The sequence below is a fragment of the Daktulosphaira vitifoliae genome, unplaced genomic scaffold (assembly GCF_025091365.1).
Source record: "Daktulosphaira vitifoliae isolate Bord-2020 unplaced genomic scaffold, ASM2509136v1 Scaffold_3, whole genome shotgun sequence".
Lineage (NCBI taxonomy): Eukaryota > Metazoa > Arthropoda > Insecta > Hemiptera > Phylloxeridae > Daktulosphaira > Daktulosphaira vitifoliae.
Genome location: NW_026099574.1, coordinates 24,459,056 through 24,486,673, shown reverse-complemented (window position 1 = coordinate 24,486,673; position 27,618 = coordinate 24,459,056). Strand labels below are relative to the sequence as shown.

General features: G+C 25.5%; 1 protein-coding gene across 4 annotated transcripts; it reads right to left on the bottom strand.

Annotated features, from left to right (window-relative positions):
• Positions 1 to 5,750: 5,750 nt before the first annotated feature.
• LOC126902900 (GATOR complex protein Iml1) lies at positions 5,751 to 27,207 on the bottom strand. 4 transcript variants are annotated; one of them, XM_050680610.1, is made up of 28 exons: positions 27,053 to 27,207; positions 26,606 to 26,655; positions 26,381 to 26,518; positions 25,872 to 26,167; positions 25,476 to 25,616; positions 25,258 to 25,400; positions 24,950 to 25,161; positions 24,083 to 24,279; positions 23,885 to 23,946; positions 22,491 to 22,724; positions 22,059 to 22,261; positions 21,752 to 21,943; positions 21,556 to 21,666; positions 21,381 to 21,494; positions 21,050 to 21,267; positions 18,764 to 18,957; positions 16,972 to 17,146; positions 16,681 to 16,890; positions 15,972 to 16,051; positions 15,829 to 15,918; positions 15,550 to 15,769; positions 15,326 to 15,437; positions 14,609 to 14,764; positions 13,391 to 13,551; positions 13,148 to 13,322; positions 8,944 to 9,075; positions 8,475 to 8,803; positions 5,751 to 6,230 (listed from the first exon to the last, which is right to left on the bottom strand). In XM_050680610.1, exons 2-28 carry the CDS (start codon positions 26,646 to 26,648, stop codon positions 6,045 to 6,047), a joined length of 4,524 nt encoding a protein of 1,507 aa, XP_050536567.1. In that variant the 5' UTR covers positions 26,649 to 26,655; positions 27,053 to 27,207; the 3' UTR covers positions 5,751 to 6,044. The 4 variants fall into 4 exon arrangements, 3 of the variants coding, with proteins under 3 accessions (XP_050536567.1, XP_050536566.1, XP_050536568.1); XM_050680609.1 differs by lacking the exon at positions 27,053 to 27,207 and having other exon boundaries at positions 26,606 to 26,823; XR_007703369.1 differs by lacking the exons at positions 5,751 to 6,230; positions 8,475 to 8,803; positions 27,053 to 27,207 and adding an exon at positions 10,236 to 10,588 and having other exon boundaries at positions 26,606 to 26,831.
• Between the last annotated feature and the right edge of the window lie 411 nt (positions 27,208 to 27,618).

Sequence of the window (27,618 nt, the reverse complement as noted above, 5' to 3'; positions counted from 1 at the left end):
AAAAAAAAACCATAATCACAGCTCAAAAGCATCGTTGCATGACACAACTTTTCATTGACTTCATGTTCCGAGTACGACACTATATCCGATTTTATTATATTGAGGCTATCCCATGTAATTTTTTGAGCTTCGATGGTATAACTTATACCAGAAAGTTTATCAACGTTAGAAATCGACTCAAGAATAGACCATTCTAGAGGTAATGATCTATCTCTACTATTTTCTACTGTATTCCTAAAGATATAAAATAATGAAACGACGGTAAAATAAAATAATTTCATTGTATGAGAAAAAAAGATAAATTAAATTACACTCTATTAACTTTAAAAAATATTACAATTACTTATTTATAAAGATTAAAAATAAGTATACATTTTTTTACATTAGAACGCAATGATAAAACAATAATTCACATAATGCCATCTTTTATATCAAAAAAAATTTGGTTCTAAAACTAAAATATTTTACGTCATAAGTATAATGTTTTAATTTTATCTTTGATATTTATTCAATGAAATTTTAATAAAATTGTTGGTAATACGAATACGATCACAAAATGTCAACGAAAAAGCTTTATTTTAAGCTAGCTCAAGCAATAAAAAAATATTTTTTTTTCTTGGGTATTAACTAGGACCATCCCGTCAAACAACCAATACTCCAAGTCTCTCTGTCGGCTTCTTTTGTTTTCTAATCTGAGTCTCCATTTAATGATTCTACGTCTCTTTTTATCACGTCTTCCTATCTTAAACGGGGTCGTCCAAGAGGCCTCCTCCCTTTTGCCCATACCATGTACAGTAGTGGGTTCTGACTTCGCCAGGGGTGACCAGCCCACTGTAACTTCCTACTCTGGATTATATTTAATATGTTTGAATGATAAAAGAGCTTCTCTAATTATTTGTTTTTTCTAATTCTTCTTTCGTCAGTTTCCTCGTCGTTTACTGGACCAAAGATCTTTCTTAGGATTTTCCTCTCCAGAATAATCAATTTATTTTCTTCCATTTTTCATTAAGTCCATATTTCTGCTCCTTATGTAATTATTGGGCGTAATGGTGTAATATACAAGTGTATGTTTATTTCTCTCGGCAGGGACCGTGACTCTAGTGTCTTTGTCAGTCCGTAAAGACATTTGTTTCCCGACAGGATTCTTGTTGCTACTTCCTTTTCAGTTTCATTTTTTTTGGTCAATACCTAATTATTTAAATTGTTTGATTCGATTGAATTCATGGTTACCCACTCTAAAGGAAGGATATATTCTCATATTATCTTTTCTTACCACCACCATGTCTTCGGTTTGCCTTCGTTTATTTGTAAGCCAACCATTTTCGCTGTCTCCTCCAAACGGCCGAATAGTGTTCTGAGGCCATCGTGTTATTTATTCATGAGGACCAAATCGTCTGCATATGCTAATAATGCCATGGAAAATCTTGTAGTGACACCCCCTCTTGGTGTCCGATGTTGGCCTCCCTTATAACTTTTTCCAATACTAGATTTAATAGAATAGGTGACAATGAGTCCCCTGTCTTAGACTTGATTTCACTATTATTGTGTCGCTTTCAGCTTCTCCTACTCTTATTTTAATGAATGTTTCCATAATGCTTGTTTCGCCTGACTTTACTAATTTTTGTGGGAAGTTATTCAATAACATTAAATATAAAGAATATTTATTAAGCTTTTGCCATGGATACTGTCGTATGCCTCCTTAANACTGTTTCACTAATTTTTGTGGGAAGTTATTCAATAACATTAAATATAAAGAATATTTATTAAGCTTTTGCCATGGATACTGTCGTATGCCTCCTTAAAGTCGATAAAGAGTACATGCATTTTCTTGTCGAACTCCCATGTCTTTTGGAATAGATGTCGGAAAATAAATATTTGGCCTACCGTAGATCTTCCTAGTCTAAAAAAATATTTTTAAAAACTTAAAAAATATTAAAACTTTTTTAATGAAGTGTATTTATTTTATTTTATAGAAAGTATCAAAGGTATTCGATTTTATATTAGTGTTTTTCATTTATGTTCTATATTACATATATAATTTATAAAAAATATCAAATTTTTTTTTAACTATGATAATTAAAAGTTATATCTTATCAATTAATTTATGCTATTAGTTATAATTTAATTAATTTAAAATATAAAGAAATTATTTAAACAATTTAAATAAAACATTACGCAAAAATATATTTTTACATTTATTTTTAACGATATAAAAATTTTTTTTAATGTGATTAACATTAATTTTTAATCTAATCGCGGCTATTAAAATATTTTTAAAACCTTTTTGAAACAAATCTTTTTTTTTATATGTTTTTTAAATATTAAAGAAATATTTTTTTGCTACTTGGGTCGTGTATTAAATATCCCAACCAAACAAAATAATTTTTTTTTACATTGCATTGACCTAAACAATAGTTTAATCGAACATTCTGATTCTACTTGATACATCTAATAATATTTTATTAATACATAATACACATTTTTAATCAATTCAAATAAAATGTAAAATAAACATAAAATAAAAGTGTATTTTTATAAGAGAAAAAAACTTCTGTTACACTAAAACAAGGCTTAATTCAAAAAAAAGTTTAAGAACATAATGAATAAAGTGAAATATGTATATAAAAAATGAATTAAATGTCCTCCTTTGTAAATACTTTAATATAGCTAAAAATCATATTTTTCATCTACTAAAAATATATTCCCTAAAGATTATGAGTTTAAAATTAAATAGATATGATTTAAAAAAAAAAATATCTTTAAGAACGTCATTATATTTGTCTTTAAATAAGATAACCTTAAATCAGTGTCATTCAAATTTTAAATTAAAATAATGAAATTTTTAAGCTAATTTTTTTAAAATTATAAAATGATTATGAAAACAAATAAAATATCCTATAATTTGTATTCAATAATCAACAACTAATACATTTACAATTAGCCAAAACAAATATTAATTTTTTTTTTTTTTAATAACTTTTAAAGGAAGTATGATTTAAAGTTTTTTCATGATTATATCACAAAAATTAAAACTTCTGAAAAAATAATTTTAAATAATACCAAGAAATTTATGAAATATAAAAACAAAATATTCCAGAAATGAAATTTTTACTATCAGCTCCGTTATCTAAATATATATTTAATTATCAATAAATAATTAAAAAAAAAAAATTCTATTCACAAAGTTGTATTATAAATAATCAGGGCATCGATACTTTTTTTACAGCGAAAAATTTAATGACTGTAATTGACTGTTACAAATTTAAAAAAGTGGTTAAAGCTTTTTTTGGTTTAGTATGTAAATAAAGTATTACATAAAAATCAATATTCACATTTACCAAAAATTTAATTGCAATTTTATTTTTATCAATAAAATTGATAATAGAATAACAATAAACATAATACTATGGGATATTTACAACATTTTTAATTTTAAGGTTTGCTCTCAGAAAACAATTGATGTAATACGTTAATATTGATAATACAATAACGTTTGCTATAAATAGCGAATTTAGTGAAGTATAAAAAAATTCATGAAATCAATGTTAGCATGTAAATTTTTATATGAAAATAATTACAGGCTAGGGTTCAAGTACAAGGCGCGCATCCAGCATAAATATATTTTTAATTTGAGGGAGGGATTACACTAATTTTGCTATAGGGAACCATTTTTAGAAAATAGTTCTAATTTTTGGGAGGTCCATTGCTTCTAAAACTCTCCTTGTAACCATGTCAAGTATATAGTATGAACATGACTGATTGATAACAGCTTTTGGACCGATATTTCGGAAGTTAGTAATAATTTAAATTAATGTCTCGAGTTGAAAAGTAAGTACCACTATTTTTATAACTAGACATTTATCTTCCTCTCACCAACATATAAATAGATCAATAACTACCGAAATAATGTTAGAAAAGGTGTTATGAACCAGCTTTTTACTTAATTAACTATTAAATAAGCTAGTTGATTATGTGTGTAGTCATTTGAGATATTAAAGTTGACTCCCTTACAAGGTGGTTTAAGAAATGAATATAAAATTTGTTTTATGATTGATACATTAAGAAGAACGTTGAACTAAAAGAAACCAATAGAATAATTCTTAAATTTTGATTGTGTGGTTAATTAAGAGGTTCATGATAAGAGTAATTCGTTCTGTATAAGTATATAAATATATATATGAAAAAATTACTAAAATAACATTCTATATAATGCAAACTTATGTTAAAAATATAACGCTATGTAACAGTAAGACGTGGCCATCGATACAGGAGAAAAATAAATAAAANTATATATGAAAAAATCTACTAAAATAACATAATATATAATGCAAACTTATGTTAAAAATATAACGCTATGTAACAGTAAGACGTGGCCATCGATACAGGAGAAAAATAAATAAAATCCTCGTCGGAGCATCCGTAAGTTGTCTCAAGATTTGGTTAAATTAATTAAGTTTGTAAATAAAGAAAAGGGAAAAATAAAATTTTAGTACCAGGAATTCATAAGATTCATCAATAAATAGGTGAAATTATTCGTATCAATGGCACCGAAGTGCTTTAGTATCATGAAAATAGAAATTTAAATAAATCTGAACTATTCCTGTCTTGACACACATTATCCCGTGTCTCGTCGATCGTCAACAACCCACTACAACACTAACGTCCCCGAATTTATATAGTAATGCAGTACCATTTTTCATTAGATTTCTATAAACATAGCGTAAGTGAACGGCGGTATAACTAACTAAAATTCTATTGAGTTAGTATATTGGTGGACATTTGAAAATCTCTAGCGCAATGCTGGGCCCTTTCTCAAGACATTAATTAAAATAAAGTAACGACTTACACTATTTAAGACGCGGTTTGTCCGTGTAAACAACCATCATAGCGTAAAGAGTTGTCCTACAAACGGAAAATCACTACGCCTTAATTGAATTTATATGTTTAAAATTTTTACGTTGGTGAATTTGTATACTGAGACTAGATGACGACGCCAAGATGTTAGTTGCGAGTAACATCATATGGTGTTATCTATAGGTGTAATGTAGCCACGCGTCGACCAGACTCATGCTGAGCCGCCTAACCACAATCGCGCACAGACGCCAATTTGTATAAATAACACTATGAAAAAACGATCACTAAGAGCCGCTGGACACCTTTTGGAATCACCTAAACGTATGACTGCTTATATTAGTCTTAATGAATTTATGTTGGTATATTTTAATATTTGTTAAGAATAACGTGTAAAAATATTAATTATTTACGGGATACCTAATGAATTCCTGGTTTGAAATTTTAATTAGCGCGAAAGAATCTTTCTTCTTCTTCTTTTATCTCGCCTCTATCGCAACTAATTGGGGTCGGCCACTCTTAGCGTAGAAGAGTATTTTAGAATTTTATCAAAATGTGTCATTCACACACAATGTTTAATTCACAAATTTTTTTTAGGAGGTGCTCAACATTGATGCAACCTGGTAAAAAGTATTTGCTATATTTTCATAAAATTACAATGCTCCCGATGCTCTCCAAGTAGAAATTTGATTAATGGTCATGTAAATAAAATGATTTTTTTTTTTGAGATATACATTATATTTTTATAATTTTTATGAGCATATTTGGACAAACTTTATTTATTTAATTAGATAAATAAAATTTGATGGAATACACATATATTTGAGAAGTATTAAAACATACATGTATGGTAAAAACACAATTTTAGTATTCAACAAAAATTTAAAAAAAGGCACGAATAATAGAAAGAATGAAAAAAAATTGTTTAATAGTATTGTTAAGATTACAAAAAAATGAAAAACAATTCTGAACAATACATAAGGAATTGAATAAATACTAATTTTTCTGTATAATATAATATACATGTAATTATATAACATATCATAATTAATAATTTAAGTCGTAATTCCAGTCTTAATTCATTAATATTAATTTCTTCCAAAATAAAAATATAATTTTTAATATTTCTAATCCTATATTTCACACTTTATCACGAATGACTCTTAAATGATTAATTGATCACAGATATGTTTTTATTTACTTCGATTGTGTTGGTTTTTACACTGACGCCAAAATTGTTGTAATCTTCCATCGGCGTTACCACAAAAATTTCTGAAGTCTTCTAAAAGACGATTTTGGAATTGTTCATCGCCCGTCGCTGGATTAGACCATTTCCACCGACGACTTACCATATGATTCCACGCCCACAAAAATCCAACCTTTACATCAACAATTTTAAATTTTGAATATAAAATGAGAATTGATCACTTATGGATATTATTATTATTATTTAAAATTAAAAATTAATTTTAAATATTAAAACTAAAAAATACAAAAAATATTTGACTGAAAAAGTACTGAAAAGTCGCGTATTAAAGGTGTCAGTCATCCCGTCACTGGTATTTTGTCACGCTAACATAGATGTCACTACTTGTAGCTGAGCAAGTAAAATAAATGGTTAACAGACAAACAATTATTATATTTTTATAACAAATACAATCAGTACGGTGACTAAGACACAGTATCAAATGTACGATTTATACTACTACGAGTTTATGATATTTGATCCATAGATAAAATTAATTAGTAACCACTTCTCTTTTTACTTGTCTAATTAATGATAATATTGGTTCCATCAGATCTAGACATAAATGAATAGACCATATAAACCTTTTACATGTATTACATTGGAGTATGGTTGTCACTAATTGTCGCTTAAGTAAAATATATGGTGATCCTAGTAAAATGTGGTAAAAATTATAGTATAAAAACAAAAGTAATGAATTAGGCGAGACGGCTGCCGGTCGCTTTAGTTGCTTTTGGATGATGACTTGATGAAATCGCCATACAGGTGAGTAGAATAAATGGTGACATTATATCACTATCTCCCTAATCTATCACGTGTATGTATTTCGAAAAAAACGTTACCATTATAAACGCTTAACAGATACTGACAGTCCGACTAAAAAAAACCTTTATATACTCCTAGTGATCTTATCACCTAATGGCATTATCACTAAGTAATATATTATTTTACCAGTTTACGCAAGTTTTAAATTAATTTTTCATTATTTTCAATAGCCCAAGATTCTAATCAATTAGGTAGTTTTTATTTTTAAACATTTCTATTAACCTTTTAATATTAAGTTCATTGTAGTTATTCAAGTTTTTAATTAGTCTTATGATTTTAATGGAGTAATTATGTGTCAATAAATGTTTATCAACAGGAGATTTACCAACTTCTTGATTTTTAATGTTTCTTAAATGATTTAAATAGCCCCTATGTTTTTTTCCTTTACGTTAAGGTACATTTGAGCATTGTGATGTAACTTTTAAATGTATAATATTTTAATTATAATATATAACGGGTTCATACTACGCTGGTAAAGTGTTTGTTTTAGCATACATCAAGCATACATTCATACTGTATTTTATAAATGCTCTATTTTCCCCTTCTTCTCCTTTATCTTAGGGTTATCTAACGAATCTTTTATATTATCATTCCTAGATGTTATTAAAGTAAAACCAAAACTCTTGAAAATTCTAGCAAATTCTTCGAATTTTATTGATAATAAAATATGGACGACCTAATTACTTTATATCCCCTCATGCTAATGACTGTGATAACTGCTTTCCTATCTTTATAACACTTTTGAATTACACATTATTAAAAAAAAAAATGAATACGATCGTCGTAACTGGACGTTAAGTACAAAATTTAATGTAAGTAATATATAATTAAAGCAAAACTATCAAACCCAACTATAGGCTATGAAGATAAACCCTTTTCTTGAGTGAGATCCATTATCAGAGTTCGAGGAGTAACGAAAATATTAGTTTAGGGACTTAATAGGTTCTTTGATAGTTATTGTTTACTTAATATATACAATGACAATATTATTTTACAGACAACCTTTCAAGCTAGTAGAAAACGTGTAGTATACAGATACCAACAATTGATTGTTACACTGGGGTTAATAAGTTAGCCCGTACTTTCTACTACTAGAGGGAACATCAAATCAAAGTTCGCTTTTGAATTAATCATAAAGAGAAAAAACAAAATAGATTTAGTATTCATATAATTGTTGTAAATTAAAAATAATACAATTACTGTATTATAATTATTATATATTTTAAATTTGACCAATAATTGTAATAATTTAGGGCTAGGATTTTGTTGTAATTCGTTATAAATATAAAGTAAATTAATAAATAATAAATAACACGTCTAGGGAGACTAAAAAGGATAAGTGCCCGTTCAAACATTCTAAGTACACCATTGAGTTCATCTATAATCTTTCGTTCAAAATTCTAACTCCTAATTTTTACAAGTGTACTTAACTGAAGACAAGTTAATTTATTTCTAACTATTGGTTGTTATAAATAGTGGTTCAAAACATTAACGTTGAAACAAAATTGTTTATTAAAAGAAATAAAACTGCATATAAAATTACAACACCTACCCTATTTTCTCGTTTTTGATTATTTTTTTTGGTGTCGTTGTTGGTTCCAGATCTATGATAAAGATGCCTTGTCACAACGTACTCCATATGAGGACTAAATTGTTGTTGTTGTAAATAGTGTTGTTCTAATTGTTGCTGATTGAGAAGTTGTTGATCACCATTACTACCTATCTCTAATAAATCTTCATTTGAATTCCCAACTCTATCTGATGAACATGTGTAAACATCATTGTCGTCTTTATCAACAGAACCACCAACATTCACAGTATTTGTTCCAATAATTTCTTCGTCATTAACTAAGTCTGACAGTATAAGAACAAACATGTTGCCTAAAAATAGAATATTTTTTACCATTAACTTAAATGTTATAGCTACACTTAGTAATCTTCTTAGTTTTCTATTTACATATAGAGAAAAACAGTAATACTATAAACAATGAGTCAATTTTAAAAATTAAGCATTAACTTACCTGTAGTATGTATGTATTGATTGTGGTAAGATTCAGTGTTAGGAGGCGAATTACAAATTATAAACCCAAAACGATACAATATGACTTCTTGAAATAATAATAACCTTCTTAACCATGTGTCTTCTGGATATTCTTTTAAAAAATGGAATTTAAATCAAATAAATTATTAAACCAAATTTTGGTAAATGTCTTATTGTGATAGTTTTGACATAAATCGGAGAATAAGAGTTTAAATTTCGCCAATTTATTATTGAGAATAACAGCTTTATGATCTTAAATTGTATCCAATTTACAATAAATGACCTTATAGAACAATATGTAATTATTTTAACACTCTCGTATTTAGATCAACATAATTATGGGGTATAATAGAAAAGAGTAAAATAAAACGTTATTTACTACATTTAAAGCAGTAAATTTACCATAAAAAAAAAAAGTATACTAAAGAATGATGAATACACAGCTTTGAAAGATAAAAATTATTACAGACAGGGCCGGATCTAACGGAGGGTTTTAAGGGCACTTGCCCGGGCAGCAGATGTTTGGGGGCAACCAGATGCCGAATACTATAAAAAAATTTTAAACTTTTTAACCCTCGGCTTATGAAAAAATCAACTTTAAAAAATAAATATTGTTTTGTATTTATATAATTTTGGCTGCAAAATTAATACCGATATACGTCATATGATAACATTATGACATTGGGGCATACAGCACACATTGACCCCCTTACAAGGCATAAGGGATGAACTTAAAAAGTATTACATATTTAAGAATTCAAGAATAATGTGTAACTAAAGATAACAAAAAAAAAAATGTTTAAATATATTTATTCTGTAAGTAATTGAGTGGGTTATGATAAAAAAATCACTCTGTATATGTTCATTTGTGATTTAAATATTGTCTACTCTCGTTACTTATTGGATATACCATTAGCCGTCATCTCCTAGGTGATCCACTCCCGCATCTATAATAACGATTTAAACAGGTTTAAGGTAAAACGGTATTCTAGTGCGGTGCACAACTAGCTGTCCTACGGTCTAGCTGCCTCGTACAAAACAACAATGAATATTTTCAAAATCAATTTTAATTTTATTTCATCATAATTCTGATTTTTAATATTGATTTAAATTTTTTTTTTTTGGTTTCGAATTTATAATCAAATATTGACTATAGGGAATTCGAATTTCAAACTATGAAAAGAGTTCAGGCAAGTGGCGCTGCTAACCGAAAATTAAAAAAGCAAAAAGAAGAAAAAATTGAAAATGAAATTAAAAAAACAAAATGCATACCTAGTTTTTTAAGTCAGACTTATTACAAAGCGAAAATAAAGCTTCTGATACTTCTGAGACAATTATTAATCCGACATTCATGAATGATACTAGTATTGAAAAATCAACAAACATTAATGATACTAGTGCTGAAAAAATAGAATCTTTGAATGTCGAAATATTTACAACAGATTCTCAAATTTGTGAAAATGTTTCTGTCATGCTTAATGAAGAAAATTCAAATTATGTGGACAGTGTTTCGCATCTTGTTAAATTTAATCAAATACCCTATTCTCTTCAAATTCAAGATACTTCTGAAACAGAGACAACTCAAAATTCTCCAATTGAAATGATGACTGATATTGGATTATGGCCTGAAAATATGTCAACATATGTAGATTATTGGATTAACAAAGGTATTATACATTTACAAAATTGCAATGAAGAGCTAATTAAAAAAAAATCTTTGGTGCAAAAAAATAGTACTGGTAAATGGACTCGTAAGTGTAACACTGGAATGTTTAAGCGAAAATGTAAAAATGGTGACTTAATTAAACGATCATGGTTATGCTTTTCTCCTTCCAAAGCCACCTTTTCTGTTCAATATGTAAATTAATGTCATCAACTACATTGCGTACACAGTTTAACACAGAAGGATTTTTCAACTGGAAAAATTCTAACGAACAACTTCTCGAGCATGAGACTTCAAAGAATCATCTCAATACATTTATAGCATTTAAAGATCGTTCAGTTATTCTAGGTCGTATTAATGCTGAACTTCAAAAACAAATGGGTGAAGAAAAATTTTATTGGAAAAAGGTTTTGACGAGACTTGTAAGTGTTATCAAGTTTTTATGCAAGCGTGGGTTGGGTTTACGAGGAGATAATGAGATTATTGGATCTCAAAGTAATGGGAACTATCTTGGTTTGCTAGAACTTATTGCCGAATATGACGAGTTTTTAAAAAAACATATTCAAGAAACCGGTAATTGTGGAAGTGGCAATACTAATTATTTATCCTCAACTATTTGTGAAGAACTAAATGTATGCGATATCAAGTATTTAACACCATAATTTCGCGCATAAAAAAATCAAAGTACTATTCCATATCTATAGATTCATCGCTTGACTAAGGTCATGTTTATCAACTAACCATAATTTTTCGATTTATGGAAGGCCCTAATCCTGTTGAAAGATTTTTAAAGTTTTTGCCAAATCAAGGACATAAGGCTCAAGAAATGTTTGATGGTATAATGAAATTTTTTGAAGAATGTAATTTAGACATAAAAAATTGTCGAGGTCAATCTTATGACAATGCGTCAGCTATGAGTAGGAAATATAATGTTCTTCAAAGCAAAATAATTGCTGAAAACAGTTTAGCTACGTGGGTTCCTTGTGCTGCCACCCATTCTTTAAACTTAGTAGGTAATANATTCCTTGTGCTGCCCATTCTTTAAACTTAGTAGGTAATAATAGTAACTAATTGTAATGGTGAACGCTCTTTTTCAAGGTTGAAGATCATTCAAAATAGATTAAGGACTTCAATGCATGAAGGGAGATTAAATTTTTTATCTATTATGAGCATTGAAAATGATGTACTAATTTTTTTAACATTTGATGAAGTTATAGAAGACTGCAGGAAAAAAATCAAGAAAAGTACCAAATTTATAAAAATATATTTTTATTTAACATTTTTGATTTAAATAATTTTGATTGTACTATTTACTACCTACTGCCAATAAAAATTTTAAAGTATTAAATTTAATTAAACTTTTATTATAATTTATAATTAATGTAGCTGTTATGGAGGTTGAATTTAAAATTTTTAATAAATTAAATTGTAAGATTATTATATTTATTTTTACTCTTCAAATTATGAAGGTTTAATAAATTTATTGTAATATTGCTATCTTTAAATGAATTTTGAAATTTGTGTTACATGAACAGCAGTGTTTCAAACTTGAAATAAACACGTTTTAGGTAGATAGTTATTAAGTGCAAGTTTGTGAATTTTAAAACTTTTATCCTTAACTAATTCGATAATGAGTATTTTTTTATTATTTTACTGTTAGGGGCCTCAAAAAAAAATTTGCCCAGGCATCCAAAAGTTTAAATCCGGCCCTGATTACAGAAGTATTATATCTCTAGAGAAAATATTTATATGCAAATACAACTTGTAGAGGACAACCGTAGGTGCAATTATAAATTATTTCTAGAAAAAATTTGAAATATTCATATCAAGCAAATCCGTAGTGGATTCTAATATCAAACTCCCCAGAACTTATTCCAAGATATCACATTTATATTACAATAAAATTCACTTATCATATCTACCCTTTTTTGTTATACTTCTTTTCTTAATAATATATTAATATTTAAACATTAATCCATCATAATCAAAAAATAGGGGTGCAGTGTGGTACAAAGGAGCACTCAGTTGCCGCTTAACACTAATGTTCAGCTGCACTGTTTGCTGTTCGTTCCCAAATAGATGATATGAGAACTTTAACAATGACACACATCTTATCCTAAAGTAATTATTAACTTCTTAAGTTTTTTTTTGAAAGTAAAGTGCCAATAAATGGCAATAATAAAACTTTGAAAAATTAAAAAATATTATTTTATTTTTTCTTATTAGAAATTTTTTACTAAAAAAATAAAAAGTAATGCAAAATATTTTTTGATGAATAAAAAGTTATTGATGATTTCAGTACTCAGTTGGATATCCTGTATATCTATAAACTTTTTTTTTTTTATGTTAGCTGAGTACAACTAAATTTCATTATTTATTTTTGTAATTTAAAAAATTATCTTGTCTATATTTTTTCAATCTAATAATATTAATCAAAGTATAATATTTAATTATTTGACACATAGTGCATAATTGATTTCCAGTTTCCAGTTTTCAATTAACAATTTTCTAAACAGCTTACCATAAAATAAATAATTCTTTCCATCAGTTGTCATTAAACATTCTAAATTAAGAGGAACAAAAACTGGACCTCTAAGAGGATCTGATTTTAATGTGTACGGTAATGCAAAAGGATCAGCTGGTAATGGTATCAATTGAAATCCACCAGATTGAGCTTTTCTTGCCCAGTTATATATCTAAAATGATTAGATAAAAATATATTATCAAAGAAAATCAAATTAGATTTAAACTATTTTATTATTACCAAATCAGCTACAATGGATCCAGAAGCTGCAACCCATTGAGCAATAATTTCATAAGCCCGATCACATCTATAAATTGTTTGATAACGAGCATGACCCCATTCTACCCGATCACTTTTACTATTTACATCCATCTCTAAATGAGCTTCTTTATACCATGGAACTAATTAAAATAAAATACATAAATCACTGTAAATCAAATTTATTAGAATATCACATGTTAATTATGCATCTAATACGCTAAAATGATTGAAAGATTTTTTGTATGGATAAAATTTATTACTCCCTAAAGTACATATATATTGAATAAATAACAAAATAAGGTTTAAAATTGTTGAGCATCTTTGGTTTACAATATTTTTAAAACCACGGAAAAGTTATTCAACTATTTAAATATAAAAGAATATAAGTAATCAAAAAGTGAAAATGGTTAATAGTTTTAAAAATTAGTAAAAAAAAACATTTGGTTATCTTAAATACCAAAAATAAAAACTCTTATGACTTTAAAATGAAAAAGTTACAGAAAAAAATTAGTTTAATTATGGATATTTATATGGTGATATTGATCATTGCTAAACTAAATACAAAAAATAATTTTTATTTTAACCAAAAATAAATAGAGTGGATTATTTTATCCTTATAAGTGTTAATATATTATAATTTTAATAAATGAGCGTGATTCCTGTGACCGTGGGTTCTTTTATAACTCCCACTCTTTTTTTGAATACCGAATTAGTATTACTGTTGGTAAATTTCTAGGATTCATAAAACGCAATATCAGCCTTTTCACGTTTGCCACCTGCCTACACACTCTTTATTTCTCTTTTCCTGGTTACCTCTCATGGTATCACCTTCTTTCAAAATTATTCTCAACATAGATTGCTTCTTCTTCTTAAAAATTCCTTGAACCTTAAATTAATTTTTGGCAACATTTTATTTTTTTTTGTTTTTAAATTTTTAGTTTGACATGTTCGCATTGTACAAATTAGATATTAATTATTTAACTTACTTCTAGTTATCTCATACATTTTTATAGATTCATTATATTTATTCTGTTATCACTATTGTTAAATTTAAATATATTATTATGTATTCTACTTATAATTTTCTTTTGAATTACCAATTGGCATCAAATAAATGAAATGACTAATTTAAAACTTATTTTTATCATAATGCTTTAATTTCATTAAGACATTAAAAAAATACTGATTAAATTTTACCTTTCCACCTACTATCATGATTGATATTATTCTCTTCTATTGGCATCAAGTTATCAACAAGGAAAGCTGTATTTTCTGGATATAAAATTGGTGGCTTAACCTCTACTTCTACCCATTCATTTTCAAAAGCTTGAAATTCATGTTGAGGAAATGGAGCTGTAATTTAGAGTTTAAGCCAATATTTTAAACATTATGATAAAATTAATATTATTATTTATTACACTCAAAATACACTTTAAAATATCGTCACATAAGGCACAACATCTCGCAACTCAGTTTTTACAATTTTTCAAAAAAATTAGTTTATTTATAATAATTATTTTATTATTATTATTTCATTGATGTTCTACTGATTTAACAGCAAAAAGGAAAATGTTAATTAAAAATAAAAAATTTGCTTATCTACCAGTCATTTTGACTAAAAAGTGATATGTAAAGTATTGTGCCTTAAGCAACGTTAAAAAAAATCTAATACTATTTCTATTATTTCAAATTTTTATGCTTGTTAATTAAATTTAACCATTTTTATTAGCTATAAATAAAATAATTTAATAATGATAAATAATCCATACTAAAATTTTTATCATTTAAATATTTTATGAGTCTACATAAAATATGTAAAATTCAGTAGTCTTTTCTCATAATTATATAATAAAGTATTTACTAGATATCTGAAGAAAAATAATAAAAAATTTAGTAAAAATTATACCGACTTACATTTTTCAGTAGGTGATTCAGACAAAGGAATATAATACATGTAAAATCCATCAATAAATGGGTGTTCATAGTTTCCTGATGCATGACAAATTAACTGCTCATTTAAAATTTCCTAAACAATTCATTAAAATAAAATGTCTGCTACAACTTTATTTATAACAAGTCACATTCCTTTCAAATTCAATTATTTGAATCAAATAGTAAAAATTTGCAGATAAATTTACCTGAAATCTATCAACTGCTTCTTGTCGGTTTACAAAATTTGAAACATTACTCATTAACCACGTGACTGCATCATAGCTAATAAACGTATGTCTAGGCAATCCTGCAGTTTGTTTATTAACAAACAATCCAATACCTACTTGCATCCATTCAATTAATTCAGTATTTGATATGCTCTCTTTTGAAATCAGCAATCCAGAGTTGTATGAATTAATAAATTTACTAAAATTACAATTTACTACATATTACAACAATTAAATAAAGGCTTTAGATTTTATCACCTTTCAACTTCTTCTGTTAAATCATCAGCAGAATTTGGATTGGTATCAGGAGTAACTGTTCCTCCTCTATCAAATACTTTAGATCCTGATCTAAAAAAAAAATATACAGTATAGCTTAAAATTTAGTATATATTAATACCAACCTGGGTCGTAATTTTTCTGTATTACGAACTGAACTAACTGTTCGATCTCTGAAAGGAGACATAGCAGCTTCATTTGAACTCTAATACATAAAAAAAATTACTCATTCTTGAAAAATAGCAATATATGGAAGTTTTTATTAAAAAAAAAACCTTTTTACGGACAATCAAATTTATTTAATGCATTTTAAATAACATTATTTTAATTTTTGAAAATACAAGGCTAAATTATAATATAGAATACAATTTATTACTAATTATTATTATTAATACTATATTTATAGCTATTTATTTATATTAAATATATTTACTTACAATTGTGCATTATTTTTTTTTTTTTTTAGAATTTGAATTATTAAATTATTTATAATTTTTATTAATTATTTAAATTAAAAAATGCAGTGCATTTTTTATATTCACACCAAGTAAATTAACTTGAAAAATTATAAATATATATGTATTAGTAATAAATATTTTAATATTAAAAATAAAGTGTAGGAATTTAAAGATTTATAGAAAGAATTGATGATGACTCCATCAGATAATTTTCGTTACATATAAATAATTATTTTTATTACATATCCAATCATATAAATAAGATATTGCTACTTCCATTCAATATATAATTATGTCTTTTATCATTGAGGATTGCCATAAATAAATTAAAATTAAAATAGTCAGAAAAAGCTATTACGTAATAAAAATTACAAACCTTAATACTAGGAGCAGCAGATCTTTTCAGACGATTCACCCATGTCTCAATAAATTTAATAAACTTATTAGTGAAATCATGTTGTTCTTCCATAGTTGGTGTTTTGTAAATATCACAATACACATTTTCATTTAGATGGTCCATAATTGTACTAGTAGCTTCAAGACGCCAAGGAAGAAGATACATGCGAAATCTCCAGTATTTAAGTTTCTATAAAATTATACACAATTTATTTAATGTACTGTATAAGTAAAGTTTTACTAAAAAAAAAAGTAATCATAAACATTTTACATCATGTAACGCATAGTCTGTATCTCCGCGAGTACATAAATAATGGTCCATGTAATTCCAATTATAATTTTCTAATTTTTCCGTAACAAATGATATCCATGATATTCCATAAGTCGAATGATCAGGAGCTTGAAAACGATATCTATATTGTATTTCAAATGAGGCATATGGAAATCTTGAAATTTATAAAAATATAAAAGAAACATAAAAAATTGATAAATTAAGTACGTACTACTCTTAAGCCTAATTTACTGCATATCAAAGGATGTGCTCCATAATTTAATTAATACTTAGAGCATAGATATCAATTTAAGCAAAACTTAGTATCTAAAAAAATTTAAGAATTTTTTTTTACTAAAAATAAAAGCTCTTAATTTATCTTTAATATCATGCAATAATTTATACATTGTACAAAAATATCTTTATGTAAAGATTGATAATTAAACATAATATTATTTATTCTTCTTCTTCTTCTTCCTCGTCTTAATCCCAATTACTTGAGGTCGGCCACCCTTATCCTAAACTTTCACTTGACACATCTCCCACATCATCTACGCTCACATCGGCTGTCCTCAAATCGCGCATTTAATAGCATCTCTCCATCTCTTTTTTGGTCTTCCTCTACCTCTTCTTCCTTCAACATTCATTTCCATAACTGTTCTTACAGCTTCCGGTTCTTCTCTTCTTATGAGAGAAGAATCAGATATAATCGAATTCTTTCCTCCTTGTAACCTTATTTCTACTACCTACATAAATGAAACATTTAATCAAAATTGTTAAGTAGATGTCATTTATACTGATTTTGCAAAAGTGTTTGATTAAGTAGATCACACACTGCTTATTAAAATTTGTTTGCATTAGTATTAGTTCTTTATTGCTTTCATGAATCCAATCAAATCTGACTAATAAAAAATTATGTGTAATAAACTCATGGTTACTATATTAGCATTTTCCCATAATTCTCTGGCGTTCCTCAAGGTATGATCTTATATCATCTACTGTTTGCACATTTTCTCAACTATACTAACTCTGTTCTCAAACACACCAAGATACTCATATTTGCTGGTGATATGAAATTATTTCTCAAAATTTCCATTGAAATAAATTGTCAGCTACTCTAAAATTACCTAAATAGATATGTTGTAAAGCCCTTAAACTTTTAAGACTTACTTATAGAATTTATAAAGAGTTACATTTATCAAAGTATCTTAAAGTATTATATCTACTATTGGAGTATGGTTGTGAGTTTTAGATACCATTTTTGCAATGTCCAGCTTGATGATTGATTGAATACAGAGAAAATTTTACTGACTGACTTACTTATCTCTCCTTAGCCACTGTTTTTAACTATAACTATTCTTTTGCTCAAAGTATACTTCAATTAAAAAATCTTTCATATTGTAGACAATCTTTTGATAAATCCTTCCCTATAAATCTCCTGAATAATATAGACTGTTCTAACTTATTCTTCTAAGTTAAAACTCAATTCACCCACTTATCTAAGTCCTTTATTTTTTACTTTGACTACTAACTACATTTTAAGTTAACCAATTAACTGTATTATGCATTTGATTAATACTGACTGGTTTTTTCCCTTTTGAAAAAACTTTAGTTTAAATCACAGTGTGTAATATATAAGATATCTTTTGTCATTTAATTTAAAATATTAAATTAGTATCATTGTACACAATTAATAATTATTTTGTAATTATACTTGTTGTAGTTGGTTTTAGCTCATAACTATATTAATTAATAAAAATAAATAATCAAGTTTTGTATAATTTTTTCTCACCTAGGTCTATATCGGGTGACACGAATTTCTGATCCACAAAGAGTTAAAATGTGAACAATTCTGCCTATACTAAGACGCATTTCAATGAAAGGTTCAGCCATAGGAAGAGTTGACCTCATAACAATACTATTAATTCTCTTTTTGGACTGATCTGTTGTTGAGTTTTCAGATTTATTCACAACTAACTGAAAGCCCTATAAAAATAAATTTTAATATAATAGTAATCTATATTTTAAATAAAACATAGAAATAAATGAATTTCATCTATAATAAGTAAAATATTTAGAAACAATACAATAATATAAATATAAAAGTAAACAAGACAAAATTATTTTTTATGTTTATGACTAAGTCTTGGATATCAATGCATATTACATATTTATTTTTTTAGGGTTATCTTAGACGATGCTTTCCAAACACGAAATTCGATTTATATAATGGAAAACAAAAATTGAAAAATTTATTTTGCATTTGTTCAATTAATAAAACTAAAATATTTATGTTTTTTTGGGGTTATTATAACACTTTACAACATATTTTTAGGTAAAAATTACTATTTTTTTTAATAAAATTGTACTTGGCATAACAACAAACAATTTCTGATATGTGTTATTTTTTTATGTTAAGTATAAAAATATTATAATATAATATTTATAGGCACAATCTGGTGGGTCTAAAAAGTTCATCTAAAATTATGAAATCGTATATATATAATATAATATAGATATTTATAGATAGAAATATTATAAAAAGAGGAAAGAAGTTAAATTAGACTTCCATAAAATTTTATTCTAATCATGATAATCATGATAATCAAAATATTGTGTTTAAAATATGGTATTTTTTAAATGTAAAGAATTTTTTGATCTACTAATAATTAGGATTCATCACTGATATATTTTTGGATATTGACATCGTACCTAATTTCAACAATATTATATTGTATGAATAAATAAATAAAAAAAAAAAAGAATTTTATTCAATAAATAAACTTAATATTAAAACGTTTTAACAATTTTTTTTATTTTCAAAAATACCATTAAGTTCCCATTGATGTAAAAAACAGACCAACCAAATCAGATGATATTAAAATCAAAAAAATATAGATAATAGCTATATCTCAAAATCAAATATTTTCAAGTTACTTTTTATTATGAAGAAATAAGTTTTTGTTATAAAACTTTATCATTATAAATTGATTATATCAAATGAAAGAAATTGTGATATTTTTTAATAATACTATAATAGTTTTAATGTTTTGGTTTTAAATAAAAAAAACTTTTAGTGTCGTTTTGAAGCATGATTGGAAATAGTACTATGAGGAGGATAGATCCTACCCTGAAAAAAAATCTTACATGATTAATCTATTTTTATTTAGAAAGATGATTTTCTAATATTTACCCCATAGGACAATACTTTAATTGTATCACTAGTATTATGTAATAGTTCGTAAATTTTAGAAAATTACAGGAAAATATAAATCATGATTTCTCAAAAAAAAAAAATTATAACTGCATGTTATTTTTCATCACTAATAATTTTTTAATTAAAATTTTCTATTTTTGAGTAAAATAACATATTTTGTTGCAAGTTAAAGTAATTTAAACAATAAAATAAATATTGTTGACTAGGTTCTGCCACGACAAATGAATATATGATTTTAAAATATACATTAAACAATGAGAGTGTTTAATTGTAATTATTGTAATGTTGTACTACTGGATTTTATAGTAATATATATGCATCGTGACAGAGAGATGCATAGAGTATAAAATAATTAAAACAACACTTTTCTTTAACCTAAAATAACAAATACATACATATTAAGTTTTAATTAATTCCATATTAAATATAGAATCTGACACTCGTAAATTTTATGAGTTAGAGGAATAACCTAGAACTGTGCTTATTTCAAAAATATATATATTTGTGATTATCAGATAATATTTCTCGAAATATATGAAATCTGTAATAGTGTTAAATAACATGTTATTCTTACTAAAACTTCATTTAAGGGATTAAATTATTTAAATATTTAAATTTCAAAAAGAAAAATGTGTTTAGAAATCTAAAAATTAATTAGCAAATCTTACAAAAAAATATTTATTACAATTTTAAATAATATATACATTAAATAGATCTGAAAATTTTTCATAATAAAATAAGATGCATTTGATTGTGATCTAATCTTTTAATTTAATAAAATTAATTTAAGGTTTACTATACTGCAAGACCAAAAGAATGCAGTTTGTATTATATTTATAAAATAATTTTTAATGTATTTACTTGAGCTAAACGCTGAGATACCATTTGGTAAAATACTTCTAAAGTAGATAAAGGCTGTCGGTAAACAGCTCTTTGTTGAGCAAAATCTGCATTTACATCTTCAGGTAGTAAATTATAATTGGAAAATACATAGTATGATTGAAGTGTGACATCGTCAGGAAAATAATCTGTTGTAATTGGGAGACAAGCTGGAAATACTAATGATTTCCAATCAACACCTAAAAGTTATCCTTAATTTCATTTTAAGATATTTTTATTAAACATGTTTAGTAATTAACTTGTTTATTTATTTTTTATTAATTTTCTTAGGAATATAACAAATAATACTAACCCGAAGAAAATTGACTTAACCAATCAAATTCACCTAATGATTTTTGACCGGCATTTTTTATATTTTGTTTTTCTTCAATTCTATTTTTTAGAAATTTTTCAATATTTATATTTACTATAAAAATATAATAAGCAATATAATTTAATTCATAGTAATAATTAGCAAAATACAATACCATCAAGATTTTTTTTTAAATTATTTAATTGATGAACAGTTTCATCTATATCCATTTCAGCATTTCCAACTAATTCAATATCATCTTGAACTTTTTGTATTTTTGGATATTCTACATTATAAAGTATTTAATTTACTTTTAATATTTTTAAAACAACATCAACAATAAATCATTTAAGATATAATTTATGTTTTACTTTCAGAAAATGTATGACTCCACCTTCTCCTATTTGAAGTCAATTTAAAAAGTGCTTGTGATTTATCAAATGGATTTATCAATCCTCTAACTCGATTAGGTTTAAAACTAGTTTTTGGAGGTTGTTCATCTTCCAGAACATCATATTTTTCCAACTTTTTTAAACCATCATCAATACTTAAACTTTTATTTCCTTTAGTAAAATATATTTATAAAAGTAAATGATAATAAAAGTGTATAGATTAAAATTCACATTATATTATGAATAAAACTATATAATTTAACTATTAATTTAAAGATGTACATACTATTCAAAGGGGATATACAAGAATCACATTGATTTTTTGGTGGTGGTGTAATGCTCCTTTGTTTTAAGGGAGAAAGACTGCGACTTGAAATAACTGAACGATCTGAACTTACTTCAAAACTACAAGTGCTAAATTTCTTTTTTCTCACAATAGTAGATGTATTTGATTGTTTATAAGAAAACGGAATAATATTGTTAATACTTCTGTAAATTAATTTTCAAATTTATTAGATAAGAATGTAAAAAAATATTACAATATATAAGTAGGCTAACAATATAATAGTATAAGTCAAAATAAAATATAATTGACAAAAATAAATTAAAATAAAATGTCAAGAAAATTATAAAAAGTACTTAAATAATAAAAGTACTTTGACTAAAAATAAATAAATGCAAAAATATCATTCAGTTGATAAATGATAGAAGGACTTACCTAAATCTTGGGAAATAAGATCTTTTACGTTTTTCAAAAACATCATTATCATAAGCTATATAATCATCAGCACAATTAGTAAAACCATTTTGCATGGAAGCTGGTAATGTAGTGGATAATACTACTCTCAACCCTTTTTTACGACGATTTAATTTTGTGTTAGAAAATTGACTAGGTACTTTAATACGAGGAACAAATGTAGACTTAGGTGGCATATCTTTACTTCCATAAAAGCTAGATAATATTTTTTGTTTTGTAAAATTATAAAGTTAATAAAATCTTTAATATGTACATTTATTAAAATATATTCTTTATCAAAAGCTCTTAAATGAGTAACTCCACAAGTATTTTAAGAATAGTAAATTTGTTTTCCTAGATTAGAAGCAAATCATATAATGTGTATCCTACCAAGTGTTGACATATTAATAACTTTTGATCCAACAAATATTTTGCATATTTTTTTTAAACAATACATATTATTTATTATTTTTCTTTAATGAGAAAAAATAATTTTTTCCAAATAGCCATTTATTTGCACTACACTTCAAAAAAATTTGATAAGTCGATAAGAACTTTAAGAAAATTATTTATTGAGAGTTTTTACTTTTATATACTATTAAAATTTCATTATAATCAGTGTATTTAAAGAGTTAGTTAAATGAAAAAAAAGTAATACATTTTTTTTTAAAGTGATGAAATTTGGGATTTTTGGTTACATGGCCTGGGTTTATACCTTTTAAATTATTCCTATACTTAAATTTTTCATTGTACTTTTATAAAAACATATAAAAAGAAAGTTTATTGCCTTTAGTACACCTTATTAAAATTTCATTAAGACTAGTATTTTTAAAAAAAAAGTTATAGTAATTTTAAAATGTAGAAAAAATATTTTTTACAATTCTAAAATTGAAGACGTTTTTTTAAATTTTTTTGCACTAATAGGTTCAACTAGAATTAAATTGGGTTATTTTGATGCATAGATTAATAAAAATGTTTCATTAAAAACTGGGAAACATTATGGACAGACATAAAAATTAATTCACACCATCACAAAACCAATACTGTCTCCTCAGCTTTGCATTAAAGTTAAAAAATGGTTTTAACATAGTTATAAACTCTAAAAATTAAAAACAAAATGCAAAAAATTTGCTGGATCGAATAAAATAACCCTGTATATCAATCCTATATTTCAATTTATCCAATAAATTTTGTATTTTAGAGTATACCATTTTAAAAACTGCAATACATTGAAATCTGCCAGAGTACACCATACCAATTTTTAACTTAAATTAACAAATAATAAAACTGTCAACAATTTGGTTATAAATAAGTATTTAAAATATTTGATTTAAATGTAAATTAATTAAAGTAAATACTACAATAAGTATAAATACCTTAAGTTTATCCAGTGAGGAATGCTGCAGTCATCTCCAAGTGATTCATCTCGATTTTGAAACTAATTAAGAAAAACATTACTATAACAATTATTTTACATAAAAATATTAAATATTCCAATATTTCTTACTGTGCTATTAAAAAAATATATTAACTTTCGACATAAAATTATTTTGAATAAATATCAAAATTCTTACAAGAAACAATGGAACAGCATATAATGGTTCTTGACCTACACAAATCAAATCTATACCAACTCCATTATCCATTACTCTTTGCTTAGTAACATTTGTCAATTGTCTATCAACATAAAATTCACCCATTCCCGGTGATATTACAATTGCTAGCTGTCCAGTACGATCTAAACTTCTTTCAATGTAATGTTTTTCAAATACTAAAAAATTTGAATATATTTCTTATATTATTTTTATTAATAATAAATGTTGTTCATATATCATTTGCAGATACTATGATACATTATAAAAGTATAAATATATGTATCTTTTTCTTTTACCTCGACTTTATCCTAACTACTTGGAATCAGCCACCCTTATCCTAAAGCTCCCAATTCCTCTCTCCTTATAACATGACCAAACCATCTAAGTCTATTTTCTCTCATTCACAAGTGACGCTACACCTATACTTCCTTTTATATGTATGTTCCTTTTCCTATCTTCTCTAGTCACTCCACTCAGCCATCTAAGCATTCTCATCTCTGCTCTACTTTCTTGTCATCCGCTCAACTCTTTGAACCATATATCAGTTGGTCTCACTACAGTCTTATAGAACTTACCTTTCAACCTCATTGGAATTCTCTTAACACATAACACACCAAACGCTTCTCTCCACTTCACCTACCCATAATTAATACTGCCAATATCACCATTCTTTTAAACAATTGATTTATAATACTTTTTAGTATTATAATTAGTATTTTAGATTTTTCAGTTCCCAAGTAAAATTGTAATGATTTTATCGATAACAGCACTATTGGTGTTAATTTAAAATCTCATTAAACACACAAATATTATTTTTAACACCATTAAAAACTAATTTAACTTTACCATTTAAAGCCATATTTAAAACTTCCAGGAAATTTCCTTGAGGAGCCTGAGATAAATAAGCTTCTGGTATTTGATCAGCAGTAACTCCAGATTCTTGAAGAACTTTAAAATGATAGTTAAGTACATCACTTTTGTAAGTGTAATAAATACGCCTAAGCAACATTAATGATGCAGCAGACCAATCTTCATATCTTTCATTCTGAATAACAACCCTATTTTTTAAAATAATAATGAAATTGTATACATAAAATAAACAAAAATTGCAAAAGCAAGAAAAACACTAACTTATATGTAAATACAATACTTACTGATAGAAATCTTCATAAAAACGATTCTTGTAATCTACTTGAAGACACTCCCTCATTGATTCAGGAAACTCTTCCAAATTTTTAGCTTTATAAAACACTCTAGAGAATAGAACAATTGTCACTTCATGATTACTTCCAAAACTCTAACTTACATAGAAAATAAATTAAAATATAAATGCAAATCATAATCATAATTTTTGAATTTGATCAATACTGACCTTCCATTTATCAAATAAATCAGTTAAAAATCCATCTACAGATTTTTCAAAGTATGTATCACCTAAAAAATTGAACTCCCACATTTCAGAACTCATCTGAAGGAATACATACACCATACTAGTTGCAGATCTAAAAATAACCTAGAAAATAGAACAAAAACATTAAAATTAGTAATAAAAATTGTATATTTTGTAACTCAAGTAAATCTTAACAAAATTTTTTAAATTTTTCTGTTCAATACCAAATTAAAAAAATAACTAACACAAAATAAAAGCATTTTTAATTACATAGAATAAATAACAAATAGTTAACTGAGAATAAAAATTATTTTAGCGTCAATTATTGACACTACATATTTTGATTAATCAACTTTATAATATAAAAATAAGTTAGACCTTTGTATCTTGATTAATGACACCACATGAAACCATTTTTCCTTTTACCCACATTTCATAAACTTGAACACGAATATATCCACCACAGAACTCCATTTTTTTATTGTTATACACACAAGTATCCATTAATGAATTTTTTAAGCGCCACATTTCTGATCTACCAAGATACTGATCCTTAAATGTAAACTCAACTGTATCAAGTAAAACAGATTCTGGCCGTACTATATTTACAGTAACATCACTATATGCTCTAAGTTGAAACAAACTAGCAATGCTTTGTTCAATACTAATGGTATCTATAAAAAATAAAAACATTTGTCCAAATAATAATTATTTTTAAGCAGAAAATTTAATCCCATGTCTATAAATTTTTGTTTGAAAAAATATATGTATACAAATTTATCACAAGTATTTCTAAAAATTTTATTTATTTTTTGTTTATATAACTTAAAAAAGGTATTAGTCAAAAAATATCAACTAGTAAGTTATCAATTTTTAATTGTATCTACCTTTGCTTTGGAGATCATCTTTGAAAGCCATAATTTGAAGTAAAAGTTTGTTATGTTCTGAATCTGAATGATACACTTCTACAATATCTCCTTTAATAGCATTTGGAAAATCTTTACGATTTACTATAAGTTCAGAGCCTATAAAATCATTTTATTTAAATATAATGTGTTAAATTATGAAAAAACAAATTATAATAAAAACATTGAATACTATGAGAAACTTACTACTAAAGGCTTTTTGATGAATAGTCAGTTTGTAAGTCTTCATATTGATACTTAAAAAAAAAAAAGATAAAAATCTAACAAATTCTCATTAAATATAACTATTAATTATTGTATAAAGATATTGGAACACAAATATATCATTATTTTAATTTTTTGTCTGGTATCAATTTACAAATTTAACTGAAAAAAATTTAATCACTTATAATTTACAATAAAAATAATATTATCAAATATGTTTAATAAAGATCTAAAGATTTAAGCATTTAAAAAATAAATTAATTTATTGTAGTTATTATAAAGTTTTGATAGTTAAATTTAATAACAAAAAGATTTAAATTTTTTAAAATATAGTGTCAGTTAAGTTTTGAAAGAAAATATCAAATAAAATCCTTATCAGATAAAACTGTTATCAAATTCGCAAATTTTCAATGAGATCACAATACTTACATTCATATTGCTAACATTTAGAAAAAAAATGTTACTCAAAACTGTTCAAAAAACATTCCAATTACTTTTAGGTTCAAATGTAATGCAACATCAACTCTTATTTCTATAATTATATCCTGATTAGTAGTTCTTTGATTTTAAAATATAATATATGAATAAATACTAATTATAGTTTTTAAATTTATTAAGAAATTGATATTCAATAATTTAATATTGTAATTTAAACGGAGAAATTATAAAAATAATAAATAAGTTATATTTTGCTTTACTTTTACGTGTATAACAATTTAAAGGGCTTGATACAATAATTTTCAATAAAAACTGTTTGTTACTATAAAAAAATGCACTGGACTACAAGGAACTTTCATCAGAAGCAAAAATATACTTTTCTAAATCAACTTTTTGCGTTGTTTTCAAATCTGCAATTAGACTTCTTCTATCACTTCTAATTTTTTATATTATTACTAATTATATATATAAAATAATAATTAAAAGAAAAAAAAATTTGTTTTCAAATTATTACTGATTTGATTTTTAATATGTTAAAAATAATCAGTCCAAATTTT